We start from the raw sequence: 12,616 nt of genomic DNA on the forward strand, positions 1-12,616 counted from the left end.
TCCTGTCTCATCCACACTACAAACCTGCTCTGGTAAATATAAGCCTTCATTGATAATTTCTCAAAGCATTTCAGGAAATTCCCAGGCAGCTACCCTATCTGCACTAGCTACCTCGCCACTTGCTTTTATGTTGTAAAGGTTGACTCTAGCCTTGAACGGATGAAACTAGGCATGGCTGGCATTAAAAGATGCACCCTCTGATTCTTCACTGTGTTTCTTCCTCCAGTCTTCACAAACGCTTTTAGCTTTCCTTTGAATCAGCATTGAGTGGCTGACCCTGCATCTACACGCTGAGAAGTTCCTCGATCTCCTCTATCATTTTTCTATACTTCTTTGACATTACTGTTGACATCATAGGCACAGTGAGCTTCCACGTTTCATGATTTTGTCCTTGTTCTTTAGAACTGTGCTGTTAAGTCTTGGTTTTAGTCTATTTTGTCTGATATAAATATTGCCACCCTAGCTTTCTTTCCACTTCCATGAAATATCATTTTCCATCCCCTCACTTTCAGTCTATGTGTCTTTAGATCTAAAGCGAGTCTCTTGAAGGCAGCATACATATGGATCTTATTTTTTAACCCTTTCAGCTACTGTGTATTTTTGAGTGGAGCATTTAATCCACTCACATTTAAATTAATTATTGATAGGTACTTCCCCAGTGGCTCAGCAGTAAAGAATCTGCCTGCCAATACAGGAGACACGGGTTCAATCTCTGGGTCAGGAAGATCCCCTGGAGAAGGAAATGGCAACCCACTCCAGTATTTTCGTCTGGGAATTCCCATGGATTGAAGCAGCCCACAGTCCATGGAGTCACACTGAATCAGACACAGTTAGCAACTAAACAACAACATGCTTACTGCACTTTTATTCACTGTTGAGTTCCTGAGTTTTTCATAGTCCTGTTCATTCCTTTCTCCTTCCTTTGCTCTCTTCCCCTGTGATTTGATGACTATCTTTAGTGTCAGGTTTAGATTTCTTTCTCTTTTTTGTGTATCTATTATAAATTTTTGGTTGTGGTTATCATGAGGTTGATATATAGCAACCCATATATAGGTATATATATGATTAAGTTACAACTTAAGTTTGGACTCATTCTAATAACTCTGCATTTTTATTCCCCTACTAATGCTTAATGTTTCTTTAATCATGTTTTATATCTTTTCTATATCCCTTAACTATTTATTATGAATATAGGTGATTTTACTACTTTTGTCTTTTAACCTTGCTATAAGTTGATCTACTACTTTTACTGTTTACTTGTCTTTTCCAATGAGATTTTTCTTTTTGTAACTTTAATATTTCTAGGCTTGGTAAAAAGTATTTTTAAAAGCTCCTCAGAAATTAACAGCTAGCTCTTCACATGAAGCTATTTTATGTCACCGCTTGAGTCCTCTTACATGTATACACATCAGCTCCCCCTCTCCTGAAGCACAATGCAATAATAATGTGAATTTCCAAAAGCACCTATTGCCAGGGGGCTCTTGTACCAATAGGTGCAAACAGAATGTTTCCAGTATCATAAAGCACTCCACTGCACAGTGCCCTTTTTCTCTGACCGCCCCCCCATCCCATGCTGTTTTCCTACATGGGAGAAATCCTGGAGCTGGGCCCACTTGTGTTGGGCCAGCAGGACATCCAGCACGGGGTCCCACAGAGCTGCCCTCTATGAAGGTAGAGAGCAGAGTGAAGAGAATGGCAGAACCATCTCCTCGCTATTCAGTTTTCCTGGGTTCTCCCCAACATACACATTATTAAACTTTCATTTGATTTAAAAAAAAAAAACAGTTTCTCATTTTCCCAATGAGAAACATCATTGAAAACCTCCCCTATTTGAAACAGAGTAATAATGAGGAATATGTTAAATGGCATGATTCTTAAACAACAAAAGTCTCCTACAATCATGGTGACGTGCATGTATGCCAAGTCGTTTCAGTCATGTCCAACTCTGCAATGCTATGGATTACTGTAGCACGCCAGGTTCCTCTATTCATGAGATTCTCCAGACAAGAATACTGGAGTGGGTTGCCATGCCCTCCTCCAGGGGCTCTTCCCAACCCAGGGATCAAACCCACGTCTCTTACGTCTCCTGCATTGGCAGGCGGGTTCTTTACCACTAGAATAACCTGGGAAGCCCAATCATGGCGACACAGTATACTAAATTTCTAGGAACTACATCCCTGCCAAGTAAAATCTGGCACAATCTCTGCTATGAGAAGCTTTATGCTGAGAAAAGTCCTTGACCAAAACCTCCTTATCTACAAGCGCCTTCTCCAGGGATGGGCATGAGATCTACCTGGCATTGGGCTCCAGCTTGGGACACACTCATGGGAATATGTCAAGGATTTGTAGTGCAAACTGCATGCAGGGTGGAAGATGCTATATGCACACACACACACACACACAAGCATGAGAGAAAAGGTTGGCAAAACAATCATAAAGTTCAGCCCATTCATGGAAAGAAGGCTGCCCCTCTCTCATGGTGCTCTTGGTAGTCTTCCCTCAATACACGTACTTTGAGAAGCATGTGTTTCTCACTGGGCGTCAGGTACATTCTATTCTCATAGTAATCCACACAGAGATTCACGATGTCTGCTAGGAGCTCTTCATAACCAGAAATCACTTCAAGCTGCTGTTGCAGAGACTGAAACACAGAGTGAGATCTATGTCACTGACCACTCTCTGCCCCTCCACCCCCTAGCAATGTGCCCCAGCAGCAAGTGTGAATTACTTGTGTGATCTTGTTGTGGTTGGCCAGGAACATGGATAGATTCTGTGATTCCTGGATGGACTGTGGATCTGCCATTTTACGTAAAAACTGAGCAGCCCTATAAAAGAGGTGGGAAAAAAGGGTTAATCAACCAACATGCTTAATGATATTAAAAAAAAAAACAGCCTGGGAAAATCAAAATTACTTTACTACTGCTACAGTTATCTGCAGAAAGGTGCCTCACAGACGCTGGTTTCAATTTCAGCCTCCTCCAGCTTCTCCCCTGAACTCCAGGTGAGTCTCTCTGCAATGTGGACAGCTCATGACCCCACTGTCCGTAGCTGGAGGACCTCCTCAGAGACGTGGAGCACCACTCACAGGTTCTCCTAAGGGGCACCGACACAATGGCCTCTCACGTTGGCTCCATCCCCAAGTCTGAAAAGGGCTGACACTCCCTCCATGATTCCAGTGCTGAGAGACACAGATGGCCAGCACTGTTTAGGTTCTCTGTTGAGAAACTTATGGGCAGCCAGACCTCCCACCAGTCAGGGACCACCCCATACACAGTTCTGTGCCAAAGGTCTGAGACAAAATCCTGATTCCACCACCAATTTGCAGCTCCATCTTGGACAAACCTAAAGATCTGGTACCAAGTCTAACATGAGGAGTGGGTTTTCCCACACCATCAAGCAACAGTCTAACACCAGCTGGGTGGCCTGCAATGAACTCAGTTCTGACACTGCAGGAAGACAGCATCAGACCCCATGAGTAGGGCAATGTATGGGAAAGAATGGGGGCTTCCATGACCTCGGCAATCACCACTCTACCAAACTTCCACATGTTCACCAACCTGGAAGCTCTCTGAACCCTGTCCTTTGGGCCTTTAATGGAAGATTCCTCACATAAACGTGTTTGATTAGATTACTGGATGCTGGCAGTGGGTTCAACCTCTAACCCCTCTCTCCCCTGAGGTCAGGAGGGGAGGACTAAAAGTTTCAACCCTCCAGTCCCAGGGCTGATTCCTCTGGTGACCAGCCCCATCCTGAGGGTACCTAGGGGCTTTCCAAAATCACACTAACATAACAAAAGAAACTTTATTGCTTTCATCATAGGAAATTCCAAGGATTTTAGGAGTTGTGTCAGAAATAAGGATGAACACACACTTCTTATTATAAATCAATACATACCCCCTGACAGGCTGACAAGGGAACGGTGGACACAGAAGGACCTGGACACTGAGGTCCAACGATCCTGCACAACATGTGCTGAGTCCCCAGTTTTTACAAAGCAGTATGAAAGCACATAAGAGGACTCTGCACATCTAGAGCTCCCCCTAGAAAGTTTAGGACCTGTCTGTGCAACCTTAAGTTGCACGGTTTTACTAAAGAAAAGCTTTCATGACAAAGACTAGTAAACTATCCCAACTGTCATTTCCTTTCCTTCCTGCTTCAAAATAAACCCTGAGTTTCTATAGTGCAGCAGTGTGCCTCATCTCCACCAGGGATCAACTGCTCAGCCATGAGATATAATGCAAAACTTTGTAAGGCACTTGAAAGTTTACTGATAAGAGATATTGTGGGGCCCTCAACTCTCCTTCCTTCCTGGTGACCTGAATGCAGAGATGACACCTGGAGCTCAAGTAGCCATTCTGGGCTACAAGGCAACACATAAAGACAGCAGGAGCTCTGGTTCCTGAATGGTGCAGAACCCACTTAGCTGCAGGCCACCTACATCAGGACATTTCAGGTGAGAAATAAACTGTAATCTTGCTTATTTCTTTCAGTTTTTTTTAAAAAAATATATGCAGTAAAATAATATTAACTAGCATGTTTACATTCTTTTTTAAAGAATGTATAGTGTTCACTTTATTGACTTGAGTGATTGTTGAAGCTGCAAGAATGGAAATTAAGCAAAGGACCAAAAATACCTGTTTTTATGTTCCTTAAGCCTCACCATAACAATATGGGTTGTCTGGAACTTATACTTAGAAGAAGCTGTAACTACCAGCTAGGTGCAAATAAAGTGTTTTTTGATTTTTTTTTTAATAAAAAGGGTTTTGAATGTTGACTGTGGTCTGAGGGCTGGGAACGAGTAAGGGTTATTGTCTGGGAAAGTGAACCAACAGAGGGTCCAAAACAGAGATCATAGCAAGAGGATGCTGGAAGGATGAGGGGTGCCTCAGCCCTCTTCTGCGCTCAGGGGAGCCTGGGGGGTGGCAAAGATGGTGGGCAACTTCTGAAGGGGGTGCCCAGGGGCCCTCCAATGGCCTTCCACAGAGCAGTCCCATCGCTAAACTGTTTTCCAGATTGGGCTTTGAAATAAAGGTGCTACTGCTGAGAGAGAGAAAAGAAACCTTTTTAAAATGAAAAACCACTGGTGCTGTCTACCTCCCCATTTCTCTGATAGAGTCAGAAAGGCTAAGAAAACTGATCAGAATCATGCAACAAGGGATTTGTGCCATCAGGAGCAGAAGCTGTCCTCCTGGACTGGGAAGCTCACAAGCCCCATGCTCCACCAAGAGTCCCACACACTTGAAATCCCCGAACACAGGCATCAAATGGAGACAACTCCAGACTCTCCTACTGGAGAGGAGTTAACAGAACAATTCAAAAGACGTTGTCATTCTGAAGATCTACAGTTGCATGCAGAGCCGACTCTTGGTAATGAACGGAACACCTGAACTTATTTCACAAGAACAAGGCTTGAAGTCTGGGAGATCTAGCTCCACCCCCACTGCTGACCCAAGCTCAGATCCGTTTCGTGCTGCATCTCAAGTTGACTTCATTTTAAAGACACAGCAATGGTTGCATGATTTTAGATGTGTATTAGGGTTCAGGGTAGGCTGCCCCCAAATATGCCACTGTGGCATACTGATTTATTCAGAATTAGTTACTTAAACAGCTGCAGCAAGTACGTTCTGACCTTCTCTGTGTCCCTGAAAGCAGGAAACAAACCTTCCACATGAAACGTAACCTCCTTGTACCAGGAGGTCAGGAGGCATCCTCATCACCAGAGGCTGTGTGAACAACCTTCCTACCTGCTCACTCACTGACCACGCCAACTCAAACTTCTCTGTCTTATCAATTCTTCACAGGTTACTTTTTCTTTGTTTAAAAGGTTACTTCTTTGGGTCTCATATCTTGGGACCCTCTCCATATTTATTAAATTTGTTTTGCTCTTAATTTATGCTTTCTTAAAGTCAGTTCTCAGGCAAGAATCTAGAAAGGCAGAGGAAAAATTACTTTTCTTTCTCTACAAATGAAACCACAGCCTATTCAGATGCAAAGTAAATCTCTTCTAATTCAACTGTATGGCTAAGATTCATTGTCTAACAAAGGAAACAGAAGTCAGCATCTCACTGCAGCCAACTTGTTTTAACAGTCTAGGGCACAGACTTTCTCTAGAGAGTTGGTTACAGGGCAGCTGCTCCACTCTACCTGCCACCAACACACTCAGTCTTACAGACACACTGCTGTGATGTGCCCTCCGAGACAAGACATGCAGGCTCACGGCAGCACATTGTCCTCTAGGGTGACGGGAGCCCAGAGCCCACTCCACACACAGACTACAAGAATGCTTCGCAGGGCTCGTGATCTGTCTCAGGCCCAAGAATGGCCCTGGTGGGTGCCGCAGCCACCAGGAAGGGGTGCCCAGGAGCCCAGGGGTGAGGCCCAGGCGCGCTCACCTCTTATAGGCCGAGTGGTCGTTCTTCACACTGCACTTCATGTTCTTCAGCTCGTCCAGCACAGCAAACATGTTGATGAACTTGCCCAGGGTGATCAGGTAGGCTTCGGACACGAAGTCCTTCCTTCTCTCTGCGTGGCAGAGGCGCCTCACCTCCCCACAAAAACGCTCAATGGCGTTTCTCTGTGCAGACAAGCAGGACAAATACACTGCCTTCAGGGACGGGCCCACCCCAGACCCAGCTCCAAGCACAGGGTCCAGACTCATATTACTCTCTGATGAAATGCCCAACCAACAGGTGCGTATTTACAGCTCAGGTAAAGAGACATTTTCTAGAAAGTGATTTCCACGTGTCTTTGCTCTGTAACAATCATCATCGATTTTGCACTTTACCATACATACATACATAGTATGTCCCCAAAGTAAAAGAATTTTGTTGACTATTCCAGCAAAGTTACTGAGCAAAATGCTGCAAAATAACATCTGTAAAGCAGATTGCTTTAGCTTTCAGAGTTGAAAAAGGGAGTGGGAGGATTTCCACTTGACAATTTTTTAAGATAAAACAAAAACTCATCACCTAAGGAGTTGTATCTTCTCTGTTTGCTAAAGGAATCTATAATAAAAAAACTCACACACATTTCTAAAGTATGTCTTTAAAAACCCCGAAAGTCCCTCCTGTGGCCACCCTGCCTAACCCAAGGGCCAGAAGGAGTCAAAACCAGGGTTAAGCCCACCAGAGGCGGACAATGGGATGAAAACATGTGAAAACCAGATGAATCAAAAGTGCAAGCACACTGATAGAAAGCAGTCTTCATGCAGGAAACACAAATTCTCTCCCAAGGGAAGAAGAGAAGTGAAACACAAAAGCAGCATTTACTTTGAAACAGCCAGTCAAGCTTTAGCCTGTCAAAGGTTTAGTTCCCTTTGCTCTCAAAGCTGTTGTGAGCATCTGAATTTACATGCAGTTTGTTTAGTTAGTACATGGTGCCAGCGTCCCACTCCTCTGCCCTAAACCCCTGGGGTCATTTCACCGTTTTACCTGGAAGTACATAAAATTCATCAGTTTTGTGACCTCAGGCTCAAGGACCTCCACGGTTTTCTCATAAATTTCAACTCTGTTAGGCTGTTCGTTACATTTCACCTGGAAGTAAAGGAGCATGACAGAGACAGGCTTCAGCCCAGAGAATGTGAGGAGCCGCTGGAGGCGGGGTGCGGCGTGCCGGGCAGGGATGAGGCCCGGTCTGTCTGGAGCGGGGCGTGGCCAGTGGGGATGGGCGGGGTCTGGCTGGGACGGCACCTGTGGGATGGCCCGAGAGCAGCTTCTCCAGGTGTAGAGCATGACAGCGTACTCTTGGCCTTCCTCCAGCATCTCATTCTGCAAGGGTAGACCGGGCAAATCAAAGGCAAGCAGAACAGTCACAAACTGCTAATACATACAGCCACAAACCAGAGGGAGAGGCCAGGAGGCTGACTACAGTCTGAAAATACGTTTAAGATGCATTAAAATGCTCACAAGATTTGATCTAATAACTTCACTTGTACAAATCTAGCCAGGGAGAATAATTATGTATTTAGGAAGATATTCATCATTGAACTTCTTACTATAAGAAAGCAAGGCAAACTAAGTAAACACGCAAAAATTGTTAAATTTTGAACATTTATAAAATGGACTAGACAGCTATTAAAAATTACTTCATCTGGTGTAATTTAATAACATACCAAAATGTTTGTTAAATCATTAATATACATAATTATAACAACAATGCAATTCATTTCTGCAATCTAAATCCCACACGGGTGTGTGCCTGTACGCTTGAGCACAAGCGTAAGCAAAGGAGTGCGCTGGCTGATGTGACAAAGGTTTTCTCTGGGCCACAGAAGCCAGCTGTTCAGAAAGAGCATGTACTGCTCTTAGTAACAGAATAACACACACACACAAAAGGCATTTGCCATTCAGATGTGTCAACCCCTGGCCTCCCACTGAGGAAACCATGTAGTTACCATGCTAGAGTGGACAGTTGCTTGTTCAATGTATCTTGCGATGCCGGTAACAAATGCATTTCTGTCTTCAAAATTAGTGTTGAAATTTGGCTGGAAGGAAAAAGAAAACCATCACATGGAGGTCGGCATCACAGGTCTCACGTCCTGCAGCCGTCCAGCACCCACCTGATAGAGCAGTGAGGACGGTGGGGGCTCAATGCAGGGCTGCTGGTCAGGCAGAGGCAGCTCCTCCAAGAGGTCCACGTTGGACAGTGCATCCTCCAGGGTCACCTGGGCTGCCATCCTGGCCTAGGACCAAACACAAAGCCCCTGCACTGTGACGAAGGGCATGACAGTCCCTCCAGGGTGGGGTACTGAGGCTCCTGCTTCCCTGTGCCTTCTCCTTAGGGAGCTGGGGGTGGCAGAGGCATCTCAGACTGTCCCTGGGGCCTGGCATCTCTCTCGGGCCTCATCAGCAGGGGAGTCACAACACAGCTGCTGCATGTCGTGGTATAGGCCACAAGGGCCAACACACATGCCAGGGCTTCCTGCCGCCCTCCCACCTCAGGGCCGTCATCCTGGAGGGCTCTCTGAGAGGGTCCGACAACCCTTTCACTGAGCTGGGGGCAGGAAGGAGTTCCTCCAGGACTACGTCTGTCCTCAGGAGGCCAGCACAGCCTCGGAGGGGTAACAGTGCTTCCAACCGATGACGCTTCCCAGGCGGGTCCTCCGAGCGGGGCCACACGCTCGGGATGAAGATGCACAGAGCCAGTGCCCTGACTCCAAGGATACAGGACGGCCTGCAGGGCCCAATAAGGTGAGGGCCTATGGCTACGGAAAGAAAAGAGGGAGAGGGCTACTGGCAGAGGACTGAGAGCCTGAACTCTGTGACTGCCACACGGAAGCACAGAAAAGCAGATGGACTTAATCTGATACATCTATGCTGGCTCCAGAAGGGAGGAGTCAACAAACTCCAGCTTGCCTCCAGCTGAATGTTGCTGTGATCCCGGATGGGACTCAGGGAGCAACTCTTAACTCCACATGGACATGTGAAGCAGCCCTGACCCCAGCAGGATACGTGGGGCAGCTACGTGGACAGCTATGTTCATTCTGAGACTGGAAATAACAGCAGGCAGGCTGCGAAAGAACACTGAAAGAAAAGGAAGAGGTACCCAGCTGCTCCACTTGGCACCGGTCACCAGACAGGCATGGGTGAGGAAGTATGTGGAGAGGCAGGTTTCCAAGCCTCAGCACGCTGGTCAGAGAACCAAAAAGGGAAGCCCAGGGCACTGGAAAGCCCCAGGGACAATGTGGAGAGGAAGAAGCTTGGAAGAGCAAGCCCACAAAGCTGGTCAGAAACGTCATCAGGCTCCCCCTCAGGCTGCACATGCGTGGATCTGATCCTCATATCCCAAGCCCTGAGACCACAGCCAGGTCCCAGACGGCTACCGGAGACACACACAGAACAGATCCAAAAAGCACTGCTGAGCTCCAAAGACAGGAGTGACACTGCACCATAGTCCAGAAAGGACAGGTCAGAGCTGTCGCCTAAATCAAAGCAGGTTGTTTGCCAGCTAAAATAAAAACAACATTTCCTAGGATTTCAACAAGACCCAGAGTCTCATACTATAATATCCAAAATGTCCAGCTGCAATCCGAGCTACTCAGTAAAGAACCAGTAATGTCTTAGCTCCTACAGGAAAAGATGAGCAACAGATAGCAATGCCAAAATAATACAGATGCTACAATTATCTACCAGACTTAAAGTACCTACTATAAAAATGCTCTAAACAAACATGGCACTCCTGAACTGAACAAAAAAACTGAACGTCACAAATAAATAAATAAATAACCGAATGGAAATTTAGGACTAAAAAATACATCATCAAAAAAATCTACAAACAATAAATGCTGGAGAGAATGTGGAGAAAAGGGAACCCTCTTGCACTGTTGGTGGGAATGTAAATTGATACAGCTACTGTGAAAAAGCGTATGCAGAGTCCTTAAAAAACTAGGAATAAAACTACCATATGACCAAGCAATCCCACTACTGGGCATATACCCTGAGAAAATCATAATTTAAAAAGACATCTGTACTCCAATGTTCACAGCAGCAGCATTTACAATAGCCAGGACATGCAAGTATCGCAGACATCCATCGATAGATGAATGGATAAAGAAGTCATGCTACATATACACAATGGAATATTACTCAGCCATAAAAAGGAACAAATGTGAATCAGTTGAACTGAGGTAGATGAACCTAGAGCCTATTATACAGAGTGAAGTAAGTCAGAAAACAAATATCACATATTAACACATATATATGGAATCTAGAAAAATGCTACTGATGAACCTATTTGCAGGGCAGGAATAGAGACACAGACGTAGAGGATAGATGTACAGACGTAGAGGATAGATGTACAGACATAGAGGGGAAGGACAGTGTGGAACAAACTCAGAGAAGAGCACTGCCATGTACACACCACCACGTGTAGAGAGAGCTAGCGGCAAGCTCAGCGGGGTGCTCTGTGATGACTTAAGAGTGGCGGGATGGGGTGGAAGGGTGGTAGCTCAAGTAGGAAGGCATGTACGTATACACACGGCTGATTCATGATATTGTATTCCAGAAACCAATACAACACTGCAAAGCAATTGCCCTCTAATTAAAAATACATTTAAAAAATACAATACTGAAATTTAATGAACTCCCCACATGAGCTTAAAAGCAGAGGAAAGATTCAGTGAATTTGAAGACAGAGCAACAGAAATAAGCTAATTTGAATGACAGAGAGGAATAAATGACTGAAAAAAATGAAGAATCTTGAGGACCTCTGGAACAAGAGGAAAATATCGCACACTGTCTCATAAAAATACAAGAACAAGAACAAAGTGTCTCAGCTGGATAAACAGTTGAAAACAGGACTGAAAACTTTGCAAATGTGTTTACAGATTCAAGAAGCTCAGCAGACCCCAAACAAGACAAACCTAAAGAAATCCTTACCCAGACATATCACAGTCACACTGCTGAAAAATAAAGACAATGAAAAAATAGCTTAAAAATAGCCTGAGCAAAGTGGTTCATGACCTAGAGAACAATAATTTGTGAGAAATAAATTTCCATTGTTTATAAGCCAAAATGAGAGTGGAGAGCGAGGGATCTAAGAGGAGTTAAAAAATAAAATGTGGACCTAAACCCAAACATATCAATAATTAGATTTATCAAAGTAAGTTGAAACACACCAATTAAAGACAGAGATTGTCAGAATGGATTTAAAAACTCCTGACCCAAGCATATGCCAGCTATAAGAAACTCACTTCCAACATAATGACAAAGGTAGCGGATAGTAAATGGGGAAAAGAGAAACCACGCAAGACTAGTCAAAAGGAAGCTGTACTGCTCAAGCAGCAGAGAAAGCTGGCTTCAGAGCAGGAAATGCCAGGGATAAAGGGGGTGCACGACGGAAGAGCACTCAGAAAGGGAGCAGCCACGCTCAGTGTGAGTGCTCCACAAGAGAGGGTCACACCAGGCAGAGGCCCACAGCCCGAAAGGAGAAGCAGCTCAACCCTGGAGACAGCGACCGCGCTCAGCCAGCAGCGCGGGGAGGACAGACGCCCCTGCCTGTCCTGCCAGCGCTGCACAGAACTCCCCCACCCCGACAACGGCACAAGACCTCCTCTGCACGGTGCTCACCAGACACGTTAGTGTGAAACGTGGCAGATATTTGTCACAGCAATGAAAGAATCTCCCTTTCATTACCAACCTCCTCCTGTCATCAGAACTTCCTATTCCACACACTCAAGAAAGGAGTGCATCCAGGACAGGAGTGCACAGAGCCGAGTCCTCCTCCCGGTCACTGCCGGGCAGAGCCAGTGCAGGGGCCCCAGCGGTGCCCACGCAGGGCACCTCAAAACTGATGGCCTCCGAGGAGCCAGGCTGCCCCTCAAGGTGCCTGTGGGCCCACGGGGCTGCCTGGCCTTACCTCTGCGCCTCTCACCTCCACAGGTCAAGCCAACCACCCAGGAGCAACCGTGAAGCCCACAGGACCAGCTGCCCGAGCTTTCCGCTTCGTGCCCAGGGGACCCCCTTCCTCCCCACCCTCTGCGCAGGACAGGCCCGATCACCCGCTGACGGAAGAGGCGGTGCAAGAGAGCTGCAGAAAGGCTCTGTGACACACTTGGGTCACATCCTGGGAAAAACGTCAAACTTAGGAAAAATGTTCAACTTATTTCAAATCAGTGTGT

The 12,616-nt window shown here is 45.8% G+C and overlaps 1 protein-coding gene across 2 annotated transcripts in view; it reads right to left on the reverse strand.

The window, feature by feature from the left end:
• The window catches only part of CYFIP1 (cytoplasmic FMR1 interacting protein 1), a 75,828-nt gene extending 67,148 nt beyond the window's left edge, over positions 1–8,680 (reverse strand). For both annotated transcript variants that reach the window (XM_070463916.1, XM_070463918.1), the window contains exons 1-7: positions 8,558–8,680; positions 8,393–8,482; positions 7,689–7,766; positions 7,431–7,532; positions 6,393–6,574; positions 2,729–2,825; positions 2,513–2,641 (exon numbers count right to left, since the gene is read on the reverse strand). In XM_070463916.1, coding sequence (XP_070320017.1) covers positions 2,513–2,641; positions 2,729–2,825; positions 6,393–6,574; positions 7,431–7,532; positions 7,689–7,766; positions 8,393–8,482; positions 8,558–8,674 — 795 coding nt within the window. In that variant the 5' untranslated portion in view covers positions 8,675–8,680. The remainder of the gene's footprint in view (positions 1–2,512; positions 2,642–2,728; positions 2,826–6,392; positions 6,575–7,430; positions 7,533–7,688; positions 7,767–8,392; positions 8,483–8,557) is intronic.
• Between the last annotated feature and the right edge of the window lie 3,936 nt (positions 8,681–12,616).

The sequence above is a fragment of the Odocoileus virginianus genome, unplaced genomic scaffold (assembly GCF_023699985.2).
Source record: "Odocoileus virginianus isolate 20LAN1187 ecotype Illinois unplaced genomic scaffold, Ovbor_1.2 Unplaced_Contig_9, whole genome shotgun sequence".
In the NCBI taxonomy this organism is placed as follows: Eukaryota; Metazoa; Chordata; class Mammalia; order Artiodactyla; family Cervidae; genus Odocoileus; species Odocoileus virginianus.